This window comes from Protopterus annectens, chromosome 5.part0 (assembly GCF_019279795.1).
Source record: "Protopterus annectens isolate FY-2018-M chromosome 5.part0, PAN1.0, whole genome shotgun sequence".
Lineage (NCBI taxonomy): Eukaryota > Metazoa > Chordata > Ceratodontiformes > Protopteridae > Protopterus > Protopterus annectens.
The window spans coordinates 1,229,050,077-1,229,073,121 of record NC_056735.1 but is presented as its reverse complement, the minus strand read 5'-3'; the positions used below and the strand labels follow the sequence as shown (position 1 = coordinate 1,229,073,121).

Here is a 23,045-nt window from a genome sequence, read left to right as displayed (position 1 = left end):
ACCTGTATGCTAGGTTATAGTCTTGAATGCACTTGCTGTGGGTTATTTTAGTGGGGCAAACTCATTCTGAGGTGCTAAAGTGGAGTGAAGGGAATTGTGGGTAGTGGAAGAATCAGAGCCCTGGAACCAAGAAGCTTCAGTCTGTGCTGAGGTTGGATCTGACAATCCATGGTTGAACCAGACAAAAATCTGACAACATGGCTCTATAGATGTCTTTCTGTATCATTGTTGCAGACTCCCCCCCCCCCCCCCCAAGTGTTTTTCTGCCAAGGAGAGCCTAACGTCTGGCCAGTGTATCAAAACCTTTAGTTCTTATAGGCATCATTTGTCACACGTGTATGCTCCCTGTGTAAGATGTAGGGCATAAAGGTAACATACAGGTGCACACACTCCAAACTTCTTTGCCATCAGTCCGAACACCGTTGTTGAACGTTGGTCTGAACGCCCTAACTTGCTGTTCTGTTTTTTTTTTTTTTGTGGCTTTTGTGACTTTTGTGGTCGTCATCCAGAAAGGAAAATGTAAGTGTGGGAGGCAGATTCCCCATAAAGACCATCGTGACTAGAGTGTCTTCTATTTGGTGCTTTCCATGATCAAACACAGTGCTGTATCTGCCAGGCATTTGAACCTAAGACCCAATGTAGTTGTCTCTCCTCCTTGTCCATATACATGGAGAACCATTTTCTTAACTTGTTGGCTTAGGGTGCTATGGGCAGAATCCTCCCATCCCAAGGGCCAGGAGTCTGCCAAGAAGAAAGCCAAAAAGTTAGGCCTAATCCAGCTACTGTCCTACCTCCCCTGGCCATCTCTCTTGATGCTGGTGAAAGATTGGAGGACCTTCCAGCCCTTGCTTTTGCATTCTTCTGCTGCAACCCTGTCGAAGACTGGCATGGATCCAGCTTCTCACACATCCTTGGAGGCTTTTCAGACATCTGTGCATGACATTGAGGGGGAACCTTAACCAATTATGTCTGTAAGGACCAAGGGAGATTTCTCAGTTCTTAGGGAGGCGATTCTTACATCTATTATTGAGATTCACCAGGGTTTGACCCACCGATGCTGTTTATGGGGACATCCTGCAGAAAAAAGAAACAAAAAATGTGGAGCCCAATGTGAATGCCAGGGTTCACTCAGGATTTATTTAATACTTTGATGGCCTTGAACTCTCCTCAAGGGGTCTCAATGCCTGCTTCTCCCTGGTCTTTCACTCACCTCGAGGCCTAGGAAATTAGATTTCTTGGCTGAGGACCTGGACTCGGGAAGAATCTTTGGCTTACTTTTCCCATATAGCTTCCTCCTTGGACCACGGTTAAAAGGAAGAGGACTCCATAAGTCCAGATTCCCCCCTGAAGGATTGTCCTTTGGGAATACCTTTGCCTGTATGATGGATTATGTTTAAATGGAATTGTTCTCAAGTTGCTCGAGATTCCAAAAAGTTGATATGAGCTGCTACAGATAGTCTCCTGAGGCATCTACTTTTCCTCCTGTTCTAGCCGTTCTTCTGGTTACTTTCTTAGCAGAGTCTGAAGACCCTGATTCTCTGCCCCCCTGCATCTATGAAGCCAGATAGATTCTATAAATTGCCTGACCAGATAGATTCTATAAATTGCTTAAGGAGTTGAAATTACTTTAGAAGTGCTCTTCTGCTGACCTTTCTGTAATGTCAGTTTCTTCAGAAAAGCCATTCAAGTCATTGCCCTTTACTAAGCTGTTGTCTTCTGATAAGGATAGTAAGGCTGGGCAAGAAATTACACACTGCTGCCACTTTATCCTTTAGGGCTATCAGCTACCAGATTCATATGACCAGGTATGTTTTGGCCCTCCTTTCTCAGGTTGTTTCTGACATTTTTGACTCTGAGGGGAAGGCTTTGGCCTTTTCCCTGCTGGGCTGTACATCTCAAGTTACTCGTCACTCAGTCAAATGCAGCTGATGTCTCTTCCAGGGCTGCTGGCTTTGCTTCAGTTATGAAATGTTATTAGCATTGTCTTGAGGCTTTGCCTAATGAGATTAAGGCCAAACTTTTGGATGCTGGGTTGAATAATAAAAATCTTTTTGGTTCTGTTGCAGCTGAACTTTTAAAGTCTCTCCAGGACAAGGTAAAGGCTTGTAGGAACTGAAACATATTTTTGTTTTTCCTATTCCCAAATTTCAGAGGACTTATCCCTCTAAGTCTAAATAAGAGAGAACCAGAGGAACCTCCACAGACAGGGAATCCCACTAGATGGACAAAGGATCCCACTAGACTGTGCTCTGAGGGAACATAAACTGCCTGAAGAGTCACTTGATTCTGAATAGCTAGATCCCAGACTTGAAGAGCTAGCCTGCAAAGATAAGACCTTGTGATCCCTTGCTTGTTGACAACACACATCACTATGGTATTGTCTAGTCTATTCTAGTCCGTCTTTGAGGGGCCCATGATGAAAGAGGGAATGAAAAACCTGAACAGCAAGAAGCAGAGTCCTCATCTCTTTTACAGTGATATGGTCTGACCTCTGATGATTGTTCGTAGGCAATCCTGCTCTCCTCCTAAGGGCAATAAGGATTCTAGGCATGTGCCTCCTGCTCAGTCTACTCAGACTTCTGCTACCCAGAAATCTGCTTTCCAGGACAAGCCAGGTTCTGTTTGACAGTTTGCTTCCTCCTGCCCTTGTCCCCTCTGCCTGTCCCTTCCAAATTGGCTATGGATCACTTCAGACTCTTGGGTTCTGTCCATTATCTGTCAGGGATAGCTCAAGGTTTGGAAGTCCCTTCCTCCCTTTTCAGACATTCTCTCATTTCTCAGAGGTTCTTCACTCTCTTTTGGCTCAGGGCACCATTCAAACCTTGCCTCCTCCCAGGTAGGGAAGGGATTTTATTCCAGAAAGTTTCTGGTCCTATGAAAGGGGAGGGCACTTGGAGACCAATTTTGGGTCTTTCCTGGCTGAATACCTTTCTCAAGATTCCTTCCTTTTGGTTGTTATCTCAGCAGACGTTATTTCCTCTTCTACCCCAGGCTTTTCTAGAACTCAGTGATGCATACCTTCATATCCCCATCCATCCACTCTTCAGGAAATGTTTTTACATTTCTCTTTCTCGCATTTTCAGTTCTCTGCTTCACCGCTTTGGCCTCTGTAGTGCCCCAAGGGTATTCACCAAATGCTTCACTCTGTTCATTGATTTTTGCAGGATGCAAGCAATTCAGGTCTTTCCCTGTCTAGATGATCGGCTTATTCAAGTGCCTTCCCCCGACATTGCCCTTCAGAATCTGAAGTTTACTGCCTCCCTGTTACAGAGCCTGGGGTTCACCATAAAGTTTCAGTAATCAGTTACAACACCTTCCCAGGATCATGTTTTCCCCGGCTGCAGACTTCAGACAGTTCCCATGCTGGCATCTCTGCCTGCCCCCAAGTCTGTCTCTCCAATTGCCTTTTTCCAATCCCTTCTGCTTACGGTTCTTGGGTTCATGGCTTCCACCATTCCTATGCTCCCTCTCACCAAGCTTTTTATGAGGAAACTTCAGTGGTACCTCAAGTCAGTGTGGCTTAGACATTGCAACCCCCTGGACTTCCTGGATGTTCTTCATGTTTCACTGTTGCAGTTGTCACACTTGAGTTATCTGCCTGCAGGTAGCTCTCAGTTGGCCCGAATACCAGAGACTTAATATTTCTGTCACTTCAGGATTGACATCAGGTAAGGGGTATAAAAACAGGCAGCCAACATCATTACGTCAGTCTTTCTTGCCGAGGATGAGCCCGAAGCAGAAGCAGTTCGCAAGTGCCGGTTGGCCGCTACCTGAATTTTTCATTTTCGAATTGAATAATCCTGAAGTCTTCTAAAGCTAAGTACCCCATTGGGGATCCTTTTTTCTTGCACTAACCGATGTCAGAAAAAATTAACAATTGTCTTGCCTGTGGAAAGCAAATACCTCACAGCGATTTTCATTCTTACTGTGTCACCTATTTAGGCCCAGACCAGGATGTCCCTCGCTGTTGGTTTTGTGCTTTGTTTTATGCCTGAACCATTCGTCGTATGGCTCTCTTTGTCACTAAATTTTTTTGCTCTCGATCTCCATATTCTGAAATGGCTTTGGTAAGCCATCCAACTACCGATTTTCTGAAAAAAAAATGTAAGGATAAAGACAGAGACAGACCGCATAGGTCAAAAACTGCCAACGCTTCCATCAAGCTAGTCGCCAGTTTGCCGGTACTCAGTGAGGCACCTTTGCAGCCCCTGATGCCTGCTTCAGTGGATTCGCAGGCCTCTGCTGAGACCCATTCGGAGTCTGGTATGCCGCAAGGTGCTTCTTCGACTGTGGAACCTGCAGATGTCTCTACCTTGGATGGGTCTGGAGCCGCTCTGCAGGCACCGACTTTTGAGGCAGTTCTTCGCTCTACCAGTGTTCAAATTAAACCGACGACTTCATTTCTAGCCAAAACTACCAAGTTTCTTACGCCCAGAGTATGCACTACGCCTAGAAAACCAACGACCAAAGTGCATGCTCAGGCTCCCATGCCACAAAAACAAATGCTTTGAATGGCTGAAGACCTTATTACACTGATTAGGGGAAGTCAGCCTTCCCCTGCAAAGAGACAAAGAACCCAGTCCCCTTCAGGTACTACAGACCAGGAGTCCGATGACTCTAACATTTCTAACATTTTGCCTTCCCCTGCAAAGAGACAAAGAACCCAGTCCCCTTCAGGTACTACAGACCAGGAGTCCGATGACTCTAACATTTCTGATTATGAAGACATGCCCTTATCTGCCTATGAGGATTCAAATGCAGAGGAATCCATTCCCTCTTCCTCCCCTCCAAAGGATTTTTCTTTTGGTGAAACCTTGCATACTTTGAGAGCATTTCCATTGGGAATGCAAAGACTATCCTCAGTCCAAAAAGAGACTCGGTGAATTTTTAGAGTTGCTTCAGCACAGGCCTTTAGCTATACCCCCCCCCCCCTGTCCTGGATGTTGTGGATGATGTTTTCATGGAATCCAGTCTTACTCCTGGCACTTTACCTCTTGCCCCTAGGAAACCTGACAGGTACTACAGAGTACCTGATACTCAGAAGTTTCTGTTCAAGAATCCTACTGCTGACCCAGAGATCATTTCCCAGGGGCCTAAAGGTATCAAGGCTAATGCAGGCAAGAATCCCACCCCTTCGGACAGGGATTCCAGAGCTTTGGACAGATGGGGTAAGAAGGTATATACCTCTGCAATTCTTGCTATCAAGCCTTTGAATTGCCAGTTTCACATGCTGAAGTACCAGCAACATGTTATGGAGCTTATTAAACAAAAAGTGGTAACTTTTCCAGACTGTGCAGAAAATAAAGACTTGCAGGAGCTTATGCACTCTGCAAACCAAGTCAGTAAGCATACTATGCAGTATGGCTTTGATGCCCTAGAATAATCTTGCAGGGCAGCAGTCACTGGCTCTGTACTGAGAAGACATGCTTGCCTGAAGGAGCAGACCTTGAAAAGATCATGTCAAATCTAAATTATTAGACACTCCCTTGAATAAGGACTCTTTGTTTGGCACCAAAGCAGAAGAGGTTCTTAAAAATAATGGAAGAAAAAGCTAAATCTATGCAGACTTAAAGAATTCTTGCAAGTGCAAACCCCTAGATTCAGTAGGCATTGCTCTACAAAACACTGGTCCTTTCCAGCCCCCTCCAGACCTTCTCAAGCAAGACCCAGGGGAAACAGACCACCCAGACTACAGTTTCAGGGTATGCAGAGATCTAAGCAGTGTAGTGCCCCCAAGCCTAAAGCAGGGAGTGGTAAGCCACCTCCTTACAGAAAAAGCTCACAGTGACTTCTTTAATCCACTTCCCAGCCCTGTCCAACTGCTTGTGTCCCTAGGAGGAAAACTTGCCCTTCATGCAAAAAAACTGGATGTCCATCACCCAGGACCAATGGGTCCTCAACATTGTATCCCAAGGGTACAAATTTTATTTCCATTCTCTGCCAACCCCAAATGGGTTTCCTGACCTTCCTCCAAACCAGTGGGCAGAGGCTCAAAATCAAGTACTTTCCCTGCTCAATATCAGAGCTATTCAGCCTGTTCCAGTAGAACAGAGGAGTCAAGGATTCTACTCCAGTCTCTTCGTGGTACCCAGGAAAGTGGGCTCTTGGCACCCAGTCCTGGATCTGTAAATTCTCAACAACTTCCTCGTGGTACCAAAATTCAAAATGCTTACCCTGCAACAGCTTCTTCCTATTTTAACCAAGGATGCCAGGTTAGTCGCTCTAGACTTAAAGAAGCCTATCTGGGAGTCATGCCAGAAATATCTGTGTTTCAGGGCAGGATCTATGCATTATCAGTTCTCTGCACTTCCCTTTGGCTTGTCTACTGCACCCAGGCTATTCACAAAATGCCTGGCTCCAGCCATTGCATACTGCAGGCAGAGAAATATCCAAATTTACTCATCCTTGGACGACTGCCTGATTCAGGCAGACAGTCAGGAATTGCTGCTTTAGCACCTGGCATTTGTAAAAAGCCTCTCACTTCCTTGGGGTACACCATCACCGAAAATAAATCACAACTGGTACCCAGTCAAAAGATTGTATTCCTGGGAGCAAGCTTGGACACAACTTCCCAGATGACATTCCTCACTTCAGAAAAGCAAGTCTATCTGACAGATTACTTCAAACAAATGGCCACCAAAACCCAGCTATCTGCAAGAAAAATACTGCAAGCCCTAGGGTTCATGGCCTCATGTATACTGCTAATTCCATATGCAAGACTGCATATGAGGAATCTTCAGTGGTATTTAAAAAGTCTGTGGTGCCAACATTCTCAGGACCTGGAAATAGTCATTCCTATCATACCCTGTCTAAAGACGGAGTTCCTTTGGTGGGCAGAAGCATGCAACCACAACAAGGGACAGACATTCACTCTACCCAACGCCGCCCAGACCCTGACCACAGACGCATCAGACTATGCCTAGGAGGCTCACATGGCTGGCAGATGCATTCAGGGCCACTGGAGCCCAAGTCAGATTCATCTGCACATCAACCAGAAAGAGGTGCTAGCTGTACAGAATGCCCTGACAGCTTTAAGATCCCTACTCTTTCCAGGACAACTGCTGATAAAAACAGAGAACACCACATTTATGTGGTACATCAGCAAGCAGGGGGGAACCCATTGCTACCCACTCTGCATGTTAGCCATGGCCCTGTGGCACATGACTTTGGACATCCAAGTCCACCTACAAGGTCAGTTCCTGCCAGGCAAGCAAAACTCACTGACAGACAATGTAAGCTGAAATCTCCTAGACCCACGAGTGGAAATTGGAGCCCAGCGCCTTCAACCTTCTGATTCAGAAATGGGGGACTCCAGAGGTGGATCTCTTTGCCTCCCACTACAACCACCAACTCTGCAAATCCTGCACCAGGAATCCTCATAGCAGGGCCTGGAAAGTGGATGCCCTATTATTTCTATGAGAAAAGGTCTCAGTCTATGCCTTTTCCCCTCTGCCCCTTCTCACAAGAGTATTACTCAGGGTAAAACAAGACAGGCCAGGGACAATTCTGATTGCCCCAGACTGGCCACTCCAGCACTGGTACCCACTCCTGTGCAGCCTGACAACAGTGCCACCCTGGCACCTACACCAGACTCCAACCCTGCTCTCTCAGCAGGAGGGACAGATTTTGCATTCACAATTGCAAACCCTAAATCTTGCAGCCTGGCTTATTCCTTGAATTCTGCACCAGCAACCCTAAGCAAACGGGTGCTGGATGTTATCCTTGAAGACAGATGGCCCAGTACAAGGAAATCCTAGGCTAAGTGGAAAATGTATTGTTCCTGGATTCAGTCTAAAGGAGAGGACACAGCACTGCCCTCCTTACCCCTAATCCTGGATTACCTAGCTGAATTATTTCACAGAGGCCTATCCTTCTCCTCCATTAAGATCCATGCCTCTGCCATCTCAGCCCATTACAAAATTGAGCCACCCCTCTTCTCTCACCCCCTCATCAAACAGTTCCTGAGAGGGGCAAACAACTTAAGGCCACCAAGGGGAGCACCCACCCCTGCTTGGGACCTTAACTTTGTACTGGAAAAGCTCACCCCCCCCCCCTTTGAACCGGCTGCTTCAGCAGAGTTAAAATTCCTCTCTTGGAAAACAGCCTTGCTTCTAGCCATCACTTCAGCTAGAAGAGTGTCTGAGCTACAAGCACTGATGGCTGTGGAACCCTTCATTATTTTCCATGCTGACAGGGTTTCCGTCAGGACTAACCCTTCCTTTATACCTAAAGTGGTGTCCAGTGTGGCTCTCAACCAATCCATCCGTTTGCCAACCTTCTTCCCTAATCCTCAAAATAAAGGGGAAAGGATCCCGCACTCTTCGGATGTACACAGACAGCTCAGATTCTACCTTGACAGGACTAAGCCCTTCAGAAAATCTGACCAGTTACTAGTCAGCTTAGCAACAGGGGCAGAGGGCAAGGCCATTTCAAAACAAACCATTTCCAAATGGATAGTACACTGCATCCATTTCTGCTACAAGCACCATGGAAAGCCAACCCCTCAGGGGGTCAGAACACATTCAACTAGGGCTACATCTACCTCTACAGCATTTCTCAGGGGAGTCCCTACCCAGGGACATCTTGGAGGCTGCTACCTGGCACTCTGTACACACCTTCACCAAGCATTACTACTTGCCTATGTTTTCCAAATCTAGGGAAGGTTTTGCTACAGCAGTCTTGCAAGGCATACTAGCCAGCCCTAACTGTTCTTGACTGCCTCCACCCTTCCTCAGCTTTGGGAATCCACCAAAGTGTGATGACTGCAACAGTGAAACACCAAGAACATAGTACAGTTGTGTACTCTTACCATAAATGTAGATGTTCAAGTGTATTCACTGTTGCAGTCCTAGTTTCCCTCCCTCCAGCCCCCTGTTTTTCTCTCTGTCCTCTCTATGGCTATTACGGTTGGTATTGGTATTTACTTTTTACTGGTGGTGTTTTCTCCACCATAACTTATCTCCCTATTTAGGGGCTCCTGACATTTGGGGCAAGAAAAACTGATGTAATGGCATCGGCTGCCTGTTTTTATATCCCTGATGACCTGACATCAGTCCTGAAGCGACAACAACTGACTCAGAAATACTAAGACTCTGGTATTCGGGCCGACTGAGGGCTACCTGCAGGCAGATAACCCAAGTGTGATGACTGCAACAGTGAATACACTCGAACATCTACATTTATGGTAGGTCTACACAACTGTACTTTCCTTTCCTTCCCTGTGTTTAGCTACAGCTTCAGTGGTGGATTCATCAACTTTCACTCAGTTTGGGGTTTCCTTTTCAAGCTCCATTTCCAACTCAAGAGTTCTTTACAGATGCCCTAGAAAGAGGGTGAGGTGTATCCTGTGGGCCTAATCAAGGTTCAGGGTCTCTGGCCTCCTCATCAGAGGTCAGACCATTTCATTGTAAAAGAGATGAGGACTCTATACTTCTTGCTGTTCAGGTTTTTCATTCCCTCTTTCATCATGGGCCCCTCAAAGATGGACTAGAGTAGACTAGACTAGACAAAACCATAGTGATGTGAGTTGTCAGCAAGCAAGGGATCACAAGATCTTATCTTTGCAGACTAGCTCTTCAGGTCTGGGATCTAGCTATTCAATATCAAGTGACTCTTCAGGCAGTTTACGTTCCCTCAGAGCACAGTCTAGTGGGATCCCCTGTCTGTGGAGGTTCGTCTGATTCTCTCTCATTTGTGTGGTTTGCTTCATGCTGGGTTGGCGTATTCTTCAGTTAAAGCTCACCTGTCAGCAGTTTCTGCTTGTCTGCCCTTGATTACTCCTCTGGCCTCTAGATTTGAGGTCAAGCAATTTCTTAAAGGCGTCCTTAACATTAGGCCTCCCAGGAAGCCTATTCCACCTTCCTGGAACCTCAGTTTTGTGCTTGAAAAATTGACTCGGGCTTCTTTTGAGCCGCCTTCTTCAGCTTCCTTGCAACATTGTACTTGGAACACTGTTCTTCTTTTGGCTCTCGTTTCCGCCAAGCGAGTGTGTGAACTTTAGACTGTGATGGCCAAGCCTCCTTTTTGTTTTCCACAAACACGGGGTGTGTGTCTCTGCTGATCCCTTGATGTGAAGTTGTTCTGTCTTGCCATTCATTCTTTACTGATGGGTTCGAAGATGATCCTCAGCTCCGACTCGGCAACTTCAAAAGCTCAAGGTCTTCAACCAGCTCAAGGCCAACTCCCTATCCCATGATGCACCCTGATCTTCCCCCAGATCTCGTTTGCCGCTGCAACTTTATCAGACATTCACCAGCTCTGGACAGTGAATAACTATATTTCTTTCTCTTTATATTCTCAATTTTATAGCTGTTAAAGTAACTTATTTAGCTTTTAAATAGTGCTTAGAGTGTTAGTCTTTTCTAATATTATCTTAGATAATATAGTTGGTTGTTTAGGCCTTCCTTTCTCCCTACCCCAGTTAGCTTAAATTACTGAGAAATTAATGGCCATGTTTTTAGGTCCCTTTTTTCTCTTATTTTCATATTACATAGAGAGTGTGTTTTTCTCAGGGTATATCCCTTCTTTTTTACAGGACATTTAGTGTGCTTATATTAATTATAGCCCTTTTCTTTTCAGGACACCTAGTTTGTGCTCATATTATAATTAGATGTTAGTGGCTGTTTTTTTAAGACCTTTAAGACTTTTTATAGTATTACTTGTGTGTAGTGTGTTTGTTGGTAATTACAGCCCTTCTTTTTTATACAGGGCTGATAAATGCTTGGATTATTAGCTAAATTTATTATAGCCTTTTGTTTCTTAAGGCTTACTAGTTCTTGTGTGTGCTATTATTGTTAGAGCCCTCCTTTTTATAGGTCGTTGCTGTGCTTGAATATATTTAGCATTTATCTTTGGAAGTATGTCCCAGCAAGAGAAAGAAAAAGCCAAGTCTGGCTTCATAAAATGCCCAAGATGTGGGCAAAGGATGTCCGTAATTGATGGACATACTGAATGTGTCTACTGCTTGGGAGAGTTACACCTGCAGGAAAGCTGTGCTATATGCCACTCCATCAGCTCAAGAGTGTTGCATGAGAGAAAGAGAAAGCTAATGGATAAGGGTCTGCTGAAATACTCCTTTCAAGAGTCGCTGGACAAGTCCAACAAGCACTCTAAAAAGACGGAACTGACAAAAAGTCCATGTACATCGAAATCAGCTTCTAGTAAAGCTTCAGCATCGGTTCCACAACCTTTGGAACCGACTGTCGTTATGGTTAGGAGCCGGTCCTTGACCTTGGAGCCGGTATCTCCTACCTTAAAGTCCCCTATATTGCAATTAGTGGCTTTATCACATTCTTCATGGGCCCTCAAGTAGACTGTCTGGTTTGGATGTGGACCGCGTGGTGAAGAAGCTTTTACAGATATCGGCACTGCCAAAAATTTTATCGGCACTGACCCCTGGGGCTTCGGAGCCAACCTTAGTTCCTCCTACATCTTCTGTTCCTCCGCCAATCTGCATGGAAGTTTTGGAGTTGGAGAGCACGGAACCGATGATCGTGGAACCCTCGGGTCCGACACCTAATCTAGGTTTTTCGGCCCCAACTGCCCTGATGTCCTTGGCGCCGACCGAGGGATCTCGGGGCCGACACTCACCGGTCAGGTCCGGGGAGGATAGTAAGACCGACTTGTCTGTGCCGACTTTACCTTTCGGGGCTTCGGCTCGAGTGAGTTTGGCCCCGACCTCTGGCTCGGAGCCCTCCGTGCCGATGCAGACAGTTTCCATCAAATCTTTGGGTCCAAGGGATTCCTCTCGTTGGGACCTAGGGGCCTTTGAAGGTAAGAGGAGGGTTTTGTCTGCCCTGACGACCACCCTGTCAGTTCGAGCAGCTCCCTCCCTGAAAGCACCGGTGTCTGTCTCCATCACATGCTCCATTGAAGCATAGAGATCCTGAGCCTCAGGAAGCTCCATTGGTTGAGCCTTGTTCTTCCGAGACCTCTCCAGAAGCCTTCACTGAAGAAGTGCCTAGGAAGAGACTCTGCAAGAGGAAGCATCTGGACTCCCCACAGGAGTCGGTCACTTCAGATACTGACTTGGATGAGTCAGAAGGGTCCCCACGGTCCCCCTCAGAAGTTATCTCTTTTGCAGATATCGTAAGAGATTCTTAAACAGAGGGGTGGCTGGAAATCCCTTAACCCTTCTGATGATGAGTCAGTCCTACTGAAGGCTTTTGGGTCTCAACCCTCCACCTCTTGGGTGTCTCAACCCTTCGATGAGTTACTTGAATTGCTCACTCGAAGGGCATGGGAGTCCCCAGACGCCACGGACCCTGTCCCTAGGAGGCCTAACAAATATATAACTAGCCCCCAAGACAGACCTTACCTCACCAAAGAAGTACCGGTTGATGCTATGGTGGTGGCAGCAGCCACCAAGAAGGAATTATCGGCCTCCTAATAGAGAATCTAGGATTATGGATAGATATGGGAAGCGTATGTTTAGTTCAGCAGCTGACGTCCTTCAATCGCTGAACTACCTTACACATTTTACTAGGTTACAAAGGGATCTCCTGAAGGAGCTAGGAGACGCCCTACAGGGTTCACTAGCTGCGGGAGTTTCAGACAAGGTAACTTCCCAGCACTCCACTCTTAATTCAATAGTGAACTCTTCCATGCGTCTGTTGTCATATGCAGCTGATGGTATGAGCAGAGCAGCGGGTACAGGAATCGCTCTCAGGAGACATTCCTGGATGTGCTTATGTTCCTTCGCGGAACCCTTTAATTCTTCCTTCATTAACACCCCTTTGACGGTTCATCCCTTTTCGGACCCAAGGTAAAGAAAACTCTTACCAGGAGTGAAAAAAACGGAAAGACCTTGTCTGCTGTCTGAGTACTTTTTTTTTACCCCGAATAGACCCTACCCCAAAGGGAGGGGAGGTGGAAAGATATAGTTCCGTAAATCTCAAGGATCTTTCCAGAACACCCATGGTGAAACCCCCTGTAGAGGCAGAGGAGGGGTTAGTAATGGAAGACGTCGCCCACGTGGCAGAGGGGGTCCGCAGAACCAGGGTGACAGAGATCAGTTCTTTGGCAAGCCCTGTCAGCGCTCCTGCGAGGAGGCCCAACTGCTCATCTCTGGAGGCAGTCAGGGGACGCCTGTCTTTGCACCTAGACACCTGGCTAAAAATAACAAAAGACAGCTGGGTACAAAGCATAATATCCAGAGGATACTCCATTCCCTTTGCCACTCCACCCCCTCTAGTAAAGAAAATCCCAGATGTTCCTCCCAGTCACAGGGACGAAGCAGCCTTAGAGGTCCAATGGTTGTTGGACAAAAGATTCATCCAGCCAGTCCCAGCAGACCATAGAGGATCCGGAACTTACTCAAGGTTCTTTTTAGTTCAGAAGACAGGGGACTGGAGACATATTCTAGACCTAAGCAGACTAAACAAGTCAGTAAAAAAGACAAAGTTCCGGGTGGTCAGGCTTCAGTCAGTACTTCCCTTTCTGGGAAAAGACAATTGGATGTGCTCTATAGATCTTCAGGATGCGTACTACTACATAAAGATGGACAGACCATCCAGGGATCGTCTACGCTTCCGGCTGGGAGCCAGCCATTATCAGTTTCACTCTCTGCCCTTTGGTCTCACTACAGCCGCCAGAGTGTTCACCAAATGTATGGCAGTAGTAACCACTCACCTGAGATGGTTGGGATTCCAGGTGTTTCCATATCTAGATGACTGGCTCCTCACTGCCACCACCAAGCATCAACTTATTCATGAGAGGGACACCACCTTAAATCTCTGCAATCAATTGGGGATTACCATCAACTCAGAAAAATCTGCCTTATCGCCATCGCAGCAGACCGTCGTTATAGGAGCAGAACTAAACACAGTTTCAGTGACATTAACTGTGCTTCAAGAAAGAATTTGTCTATTCCAAAATCAAATATTAGACCTGTTTCTAAGGAAAAAATCCCCAGTCTCAATGATACTCAAATTGCTAGGATCGATGGCTGCAGCAATCATTGCCATTCCCCTTGTTCGAATGCACATTTGAGTTCTATAATGGCTCCTATTCTCTCAATGGTCCTTTCAGGAACTTCCAGTGTCACACCAAATTGTCATAATGAATACGTGCAAGAAGGACCTTCAGTGGTGGCTGACGTCTCAACATGTGTCTCGGGGACCTCCATTCATTCTACCCAATCCTATAGCCATGGTGACCAAGGCACGTGGAAGAAACACGTGGTTCATCTACATATAAATGTTCTGGAGATGAGAGCGGTACTTCTAGCGTTGCCCTTTCAAGACTCTCTACCTCTGGAAGCAGTTGCAGTTCAGACGGACAACATGTCACTGGTCTGGTACACCAACAAACAAGGAGGAGCCAAGTCTTGCCCTCTGTGTCGAGAGGCCATGAGAGTATGGCAGTGGGCAATCTCCTCCCAGCGCTTTCTGATAATGCACATCCCGGGGAAATCCAATGTGATAGCAGACAAGCTAAGCAGGGCAATCTTACTGCCTCACGAGTGGTCCCTAAAGCAACAAATAACAGAAAGGGTATTCCACAGGTGGGGCCAGCCTTGCTGCGATCTCTTTGCAACCCCAACAAACATGAAATTCAGCAGCTACTTTGTCCTGATTCCCCTGCTGGGGGATGCCCCAAGGGATGCACTGGTGCACAATTGGCCACTGGGTCTCCTTTATGCATTTCCTCCCTTCCCTCTGATTCCCAAAGTATTACAGAAGGCAGAAATTCTGGGAAGGACCATGATCCTAATAGCCCCGTACGGGCCTCGGCAAATCTGGTTCCCCTTCCTCCAGCCTCATCTCTTAGAAGAACCCTGCATCCTGGACCCAATTCCAAATCTGTTGATCCATTCTTCGGGGGCTCTTCATCCTCTCTTCATTCCCTCAAACTGACAGCTTGGCTGCTCCAATTCTCACAATAGCCAGGATTTACAACCTGTCAGCTGAGGCCCAACATATTATAACATCCTCTCATAAATCATCCATCAGGAAGTTATATCTTAGCAAATGGAAGAGATTTTCCTCATGGGCATCTCAGAATGATGTTGATCTTTATCTAGCTCCAATCCCATCTATATTGGAATTTCTAACTAAACTTTTCAACAAAGGAGCTGCTGCAGCTGCCATCAGAGTTCATTTAGCAGCAATCTCAAACTTTCATCTTGGCTTCCAGGGCTCAAATGTCATATTGTATCAACTCGCTAAAGCTTTTCTTAAAGGTGCCACTCATTTGAGGCCACCAATCAGGGCTCCAGTCATGCCATAGAATCTAAATTTTGTTCTCTCCAGAATCATATTACCTCCTTTCGAACCAGCCTCTACCTGTCCTTTGAAATTCCTTTCATGGAAGACTATTTTTCTGATAGCCTTTACTTCTGCTCGGAGGATTTCTGAGTTGCAGGCCTTGACCATCAAACCGCCTTATCTGATTTTCCATAATGACAGTGTTTCGCTCAGAACTAATCCATCCTTTTTACCAAAGGTTTGTTCAAAGACAAATCTTTACCAATCCATTGAGTTGCAAGTTTTCTTTCCTCAATAAACAAATAGATGGAATACATGCTGCACAAGCTTGATGTTCATAGACAGCTCCGATTTTATTTAAATAGAACAAAACAATTCAGATCAACGGATCAGTTCTTTGTTTCCTTTTCAGAGTCAAAAAAGGGTGTCCCAGTGACAAAAGTAACCTTGTCATGATGCCTATCACATTGCATTTCTTTCATTTATAATTCAGAGAATGCTCTGTTGCAACAACAAATAAAGGCCCACTCTACTAGCGCTGTTTCAACCTCATTAGCCTTTTCTGCAAGGTTACCATTAGATTCTATTTGTGCAGCAGCTACCTGGTCAAAACCTAATACCTTTATCACTCATTACAAAATAGACAAGGCCTCCAGGGACAGGACCTCCTTTGGTTCCACAGTTCTGAGGAATATTCTCTCGTGAGCCACCCGAGAAAGATGGTGCTTGGGACACTACCCATCATTAAGGAATGAACGGCGAGATAGAACAACTTCACATGAAGTTATGTATTCACCATAACGTTCCATGTGAATTGTTCATCTTGCCTTCATTCTTACGTCCCATCCTCCAACCCCCATCCAGTCTGTGAGGTTCGTCACTTTTCTTGTAATGGTGCATTGTCTCTTGTCCAGCTCTCTGAGTGCCATATTTATACTACTAGGTGGGATAGGGAGTTGGCCTTGAGCTGGATGAAGACCTTGAGCTTTTGCAGTTGGCCGATTTGGAGCCGAGGATTGACTCTGAACCCATCAGTAAAGAATGAAGGCGAGATGAGCAACTCACATGTAACGTTATGGTGAGTACATAACTTCTTTTTTATGCCCAAGATAGTCAATGTGTTGTCCCTTAATCAGTCTATTCATCTTCATTACTGTTTTTCTTCTCCACAGTCTGCCAGAGAGAAGGTTCTCCTTACCTTGGATTTGTGCAGGCAGCTCAGATATTTGGATAAAACTAAAGTTATTTGCAAATCTTTTTCCTTTCATCCCAGGACGTTGTGCAGGCAGCTCAGATATTTGGATAAAACTAAAGTTATTTGCAAATCTTTTTCCTTTCATCCCAGGACTTTGCGTTTGGCTGTTTCTGAGCAAACATCTCCTACTGGATTTCTGAGGCCATTTCTGTTTATTATTCTTTTCGTGGAAAATGTCTTTCCTCATTGGTAAAGATGATTCTACTAGGGCAGTTGCCTCCTCTGGTGCTTTTTTCAAGGGTCTGAATACCACTTCCATCATTGAAGATGTTAATGTTTCTCTGTTCTTACTTTCATTAAGCATTACAAGTTGAATGTTATTTCCAGGGAGAAGATAGATTTTCACAGGGCTATCATGCTTGAGTTTGTCTCCTCCCAGACTTTCTCTTGAGCTCTAATGTTGTATGCTGTAATAGTATTTGTCATTACATTTTTCCTTAGTCGTGTTTTTTTTCCCACTTAGATGTGTTGTAAGTCAATGTGTTACTTTAAATTATTGATTTTTTTTTACTGTATCTTCTTACTAGGTCATTTGTGAAGACCGCCACTTCCTGCTGTTTTGGTCCATTCTCACAGATCCCTCAGGAGCCACACGAAAGTTGATTGGAAGTACATAATATCAGCCTTTGTCATGGCTCACTTTGGTGTGATAGCGTCTTGGCAGCAGTAGTTCCCCCCGTAAGAAGTTCTACCTCCCTTTCTTCTTACCATTACTCCCCCAGGCCCGATTTTGGCACCAGCAGCAACTGAATTGACTCAGACTACAGTGCAGATAGACTTCACATTTCCCATGCCATTGGCTCTGGTGCCAGTAGTATTGCTTTACTCTTCAACACCAATTGTTGCCAGGTCTACGACTCTTAGAGTGGCCTCATTGGTGGTGTTCTCTGTATGAGTGTTTTGGCATTCGATGCTTCAGGACCAAAGATTCCTAGCTTGGCTTTGGAGTCTTCAGTGCCGGAGGTTGAGGTGGGCTTACTTATGTCAGCACTGATCTAGATTTCTTTGGCCCTGATGCTTTTGAGTCCTGGTACTTCGGTGGATCCACAGCTCAGGGGAAGCTAATGTTAGCTCTTTCATATCCATTGTATCAGTGGTACCGATTAAAGTCCAAGATATCACTGAGGTTGGGACCTTGAGTCTGCCATTATCTAGGCTTCCACCTAATCAGAGTACTAGGCTTAAACTGGTGGGATCTGGAGATCACTCTTCCCAAAGTAATTTGGATGAGTACTTCAGTCACAGACCCCCCCCCCCCCCCGCAAAGTGAAACTGTAGGACGAAGCACTCAGACTCCCCCTCAAAGTCTTACACTATTTGGGGAGGTGGCTCCCCCAAAATCCCTTCCAGAAGACACCTCCTTGAATGAAATTGTGGAAATGGTAAGGCAGAGGGGATTATGGTCAGTAGTCCCTACCTCCATGGCAGAAGATATCTCACAGGAGGCCTATAATTCCTCTTTCTCAGCAGTTTGGGTAGTGCCTCCCTCCATACAAACTAGTAGATATGGTCTGTAGTGAAGTACGGAAGGAGCCAGGTGCAGTTGAGCCCATTATTAAGGAGTGACTGCTATGTAGGCATCTCCATGTTTTCCCTGTGCATCTATGAGTTTTTAACCATGGGCTTGTTTCCATAAACATCCCAAAGACAATGTCCTAACAACTGTTTTTCCTCCAAATTACCCATAGGTGTACATTTGATGGATGAGTACATGTGCTTATCTTGTAATGGACTGATATCCCATACATGATTAATTTCTCTGCCTTGTACCTTTTCAATGCCAAGATAGACTTTGGCTCCAGTATGCCAATGAATTGGGTATCAGAATGAATTAATAAACTTTTACATCTCCATATTACTTGAATTGTTTTTGTTTGGGTGCATCTTTGTAGTTGTAAATGTTTAGGTTCTCCTTTTTGGCAATGTAATGAAATTATTGAAAACATTTATTCTCTCTTTGATGTTGCAGTGCAGTTGGTAACATGGTATACTGCCTTATAAACATTTTTGTATAGCTGTATATGCTAAATTATGCATTCTTGTACAGATTGATAAACGTAAGATTAAAACTCTGTTTTATTTTTTTCCAGGAGTGAAATTGCCAGTGGTAAAGAACCCGGAGCTGCCAAAGTCAGTAAGAATTTTAACATAATTCTCTATGTAACTCATTCCAGCACAGAGCTGGTTCACACAGACAAAGCTCAAGATCATGTGTAGATGCACTATGTATAGTTTCTTTGTTTTCCTGTGTAACCCAAGATCAGGCTTTTGATACCTGAAGGCGTAAATTCTTTCCCTTCTTGGTCCTTGATGGAACTTCATCATATTTACTGGAGCACAAGACACCATTCTTCAGTGGCATACTGTACTACTATTTTGTGTATGAACAGGAAACAATGGCCTACTACTGCATGATTTTAATTAATATTTCTCTATCTAAAACCTAGCTGGTCTTCCTTTTGCTCACGTATCTTGATATCTTCACTGGGTGTATGTATTTACAAATTTGTTGTTGACACATATACCCTTATGTTTCTTATAGACAGTTTATTTTTGGTAAAACTAATAAGATTATAACATTACATTTTAAATAGTATTGTATTTAATTGATGTAGGCTGTATTATTTAAATTCTAGCCTTTTTGTGACTTGTACTCCAGAAAATGCTGGCTTTCAAAATACCATTTAATTCCGTTCTAACACCTTCGAGCTAACCTTATTTTATGTCTCTAGTTTGCTTGGTTTATTTCTGACGGTCAGAATAAGAATACCAGATGAAGTAATGTAAACTGCATGAAAGACAAATAGTTAGTGTTGTTTTGCGGACGGATCACATAAACCCTTTTGCCAGTATGTTGCTAACCCTTAAAGCATTTTGGAAAACAAGATTTTTAAATCTGTCTGGAGTTATCATTTGGAACTCTTGTTCTGTAAATATTAGGGATTTTGTGTGAGTTTAATTATTTAGTGGAGCAACAAGCTCCAGATTTCAAACCTTGGAGCAGTTCTGCCCATCAAGCTTTATTTAAAAGGAGTACCTGGATTGGTTTAAGTTATGCCTCAACATTTCCACTAGATACATAAATATAGATGTTTTAGCTACTGGTCTGTACTGTCATAATCACCCACCTAGGGTGGGAGATTGGGTGTAATGGTTAAGGTGCTTACCTTAGAAGCAAAAGGTGCAGGGTTTGATTCTCACATGGGGTAATTGGCTAGGCTTAAAATGGCCCATGAGGGCAGTTAGCCTAGTATTAATCTATGAATCAAAATGCTCACGATTTTAAATAAAATTATCTTAATTTTTCCAAATATTGGAGGAATTAAATTTGATTAACTTGTTGTTGCAGCATGTTCAGTAGTAGGTAAGATTAGGTGGCCTTTGAAGTCCTTTTTCTTGTTTCTGTGTTAAGATGCCATTTTCAAGTGTGTAGTAATTTAGAATGTAAATCTCATTACAGGGAAACAGTTGTCAGGTTTGTGAAAGGTTACAGCAGTCGTTCATTTCTGCATGGTTACCCACTTTTTTGCAGACGTCACAGTTGCTTGACACACACATTTGCTTACCTAAAATAACTTGACTTTTTGTTTGATTTGTCAGGTATTGAAAAGTATTTCTGTGAAGCAGTGTGTGGTCATGCAAATTGAGGGAAACAGTATCTGTTTTGTAACTACTGAATTACGGTTATTTATTTATTTATTTACATTTGTTTACTGGGAAATTCCAACTGGACACAGGTCCTTTTTCAGCAGAGGCTGAGGAGAAAAGCTCCACAGAACAATAAATGAGCATTAGATTACAATATGCATACAATAGCAAATAAAACATACTGCAGCAAACATTAGGTATACATACAATATGAAACATAGTAATGATCAGATATACCATTATCTAGCTAGAGGCTAGGAATAAATGTAGGATGTATATACAGATATTACTACACTCTAAAGGGTGCTGTTCTAAACTCGTATACCTAAATCTTTTGTACAAATATTGCACTAAACTCAAACAGATATAAAGCAGATGCTCCACACAAAGGTGGAACAAGCTAGAAGGGCTAATGGGATGGAAGGGGAAGATAGAGGACTAAGAGAGGAGGACTGAGTGAGTAGTGTACATGGTAGTGAGAGGAAGCTAGGTGTAAGTCAGTTGGATGTGTATTTGGAGTTGAGATGAAGTGAGGTAGTTAAGCATGTTATAACAGGTCTGAGAGATTGAATGAGGAGGGAAGAGGGGGACAAAGTTGAGCCAGAGCCTGCAGAGGACAGAATGCAATGATCAGACAGTGTGAGGCAGGGTGACTAGGGGAGGGGAGAGGAAGGGGGGGTAAAAAGGAGGGTTACTAGTCAGGATTGGTGCATGGGCATAACCAGAGATTTTTTAAGTGAGTTTTTAGTGCAGTCTTGAGGTGATTGCAAGAAGGTAGTGTGGTTATGGGGGGCACTTAACAAATATCGCTTGTTCATATTTGCATCAATAATTCCAAAACCATGCTATGTACAAGGTTTTAAAAGATTTCATCTTAAAGCGTATACAATGGCAAACTCAGTATAAGGTAAGCAGATATTAATTGTTGCTTTTATGATATTAATTTGTGTGTATATTATATATATAGTTCCCCTTCATGATCTCAAAATACTGAAATCCCAAATTTCAATATTCCGAGACCATAAAGAAGAAAATTCAGAATACCAAAAGTGCATAAGCACATATTTGAATATCTTGAATCTGTGCTTATGCATTTCCGGTACGGTAAGTGAAGTGTTTGGTTGGGATGGTGTCTGGTATTGAAGGTGAGTGCGTGTATGTGTGTGATTTTGTACGTTGTATGTGTGGGTATGGGTAGGGAGGTATAAGTATGAGTGCGAGTGTAGGACTTGTTGGTGTTTGTGCATGTGTGAGGTGTATTTGTGTGTTCACTCGAGAGCAAGTGTAGAATGCCATGGTGTGATTTTTTTTTTTTTTTTTTTTTTTTTTTCACATTAAAACCAGCGTTTTCGTTTGAATCACTTCATCAGATGTGGGTCAGAGAACAGCTAATACCTTTTATAATCCTCTAGGAGGTTGATTATCCAATAAAAAACATCCAGTTAAAAACATCATTAATCCTCATGAATATTCATGTTAAAACCTTGCATGCAGAAAAAACACTACTAACCATAAAACGTTGTATAAAATGTTCATAAATATTAAAAAACATGATATACATTTTACAAACTTAAAAATACATCACATGAATTTATAAAACCATAAAATGCTTAAATATCTTGGATAACGTAAATAACACACTGAGCAGAGTGGATAAGTTGTTGACCACAGCTGTTAGCTGAGATATACAAGTATCCTGTTTTTTTTTTTCGATTTATACAGATTATTGTTTTTAACAGTTAATATATAGCACTTTTATTGTCTGCTTTTTAGTCTTCGAGTGTATTTTATTGCTATTAACTAATCTGCACAAGTAACTGATTTGTCTGCAGTTAAAAGCATTCTGTATCTTTACAAATCTTTATCTTTTTGTGCTTTCTCTAGTGCTACTGTCTGTAGGCTATTGTTTCTAGCTGAAGCCTCTTTAACTTTGCTAGATTGTGTTAATAGTCTGCTGAGTGGTGGCTGTTTTTTTTGTGTTCTTGTAAAAAAAAAAAAAAAAAGTTGTTGTTCTGGTATTTAAGCCCTAACTTTGATAGGGTTTCTGTCTATACACACTGAGCAGAGTGGATAAGTTGTTGACCGCAGCTGTTAGTTGACATATACAAGTATCCTGTTTTTTTTTCGATTTATACAGATTATTGTTTTTAACAATTAATATATAGCACTTTTATTGTCTGCTTTTTAGTCTTCGAGTGTATTTTATTGCTATTAACTAATCTGCACAAGTAACTGATTTGTCTGCAGTTAAAAGCATTCTGTATCTTTACAAATCTTTATCTGTGCAGTTAAAAGCATTCTGTATCTTTACAAATCTTTATCTGTGCAGTTAAAAGCATTCTGTATCTTTACAAATCTTTATCTGTGCAGTTAAAAGCATTCTGTATCTTTACAAATCTTTATCAGTTTGTGCTTTCTCTAGTGCTACTGTCTGTAGGCTATTGTCCCCACCCTCACTCCCAGTTGGTGTCTGACTCTTATACTTGGTGGCTTTGCAATTGCCCGCCCCTACTGTAAATCTGATCTGTGACACTCCTGCCAGTCTAGTGTCATTAGCTCATTGCCTTAATATTGCTACAACTCAAGTGCTCTAGGTTGCACTGCATCTGAAGTGTTTGTGTGTTTTAGCTGCTTTTCTGTAGATATAGACTTCTCTGTTTCTTTAACTAAATAAGCTCTGCAAAGTTGTTTTATTGCATTCCTGCCTGTATTTCTGAGTTTTTTGCACTTTTAAAGTTTGTTTTTGCTTAGTTTAACTGGTAGGCTACACACTCAAGTGCACTAGCCGAATTAAAGCATTTACTGTGCTTCTCTACCTAATTTCTGCTACTTTGTAAAACAAAAACAAAAAAAAAAAACAAAAAAAATCCTTGTTTCCCACCTTTACTGAACTAGAATAGTCCAGTCTTCAGGTATTGCTGATCTCTGGGCTGTGT

The 23,045-nt window shown here is 43.5% G+C and overlaps 1 protein-coding gene across 2 annotated transcripts in view; it reads left to right on the top strand.

The window, feature by feature from the left end:
- LOC122801610 (CLK4 associating serine/arginine rich protein) overlaps positions 1-23,045 on the top strand; it is a 1,938,306-nt gene that overhangs the window by 1,575,377 nt on the left and 339,884 nt on the right. The window contains exon 15 of one of the 2 annotated variants that reach the window (XM_044071085.1): positions 18,552-18,591. In XM_044071085.1, coding sequence (XP_043927020.1) covers positions 18,552-18,591 — 40 coding nt within the window. Of the gene's footprint in view, positions 1-18,551; positions 18,596-23,045 lie in introns of both variants that reach the window. The other variant, XM_044071086.1, reaches the window with a different exon arrangement.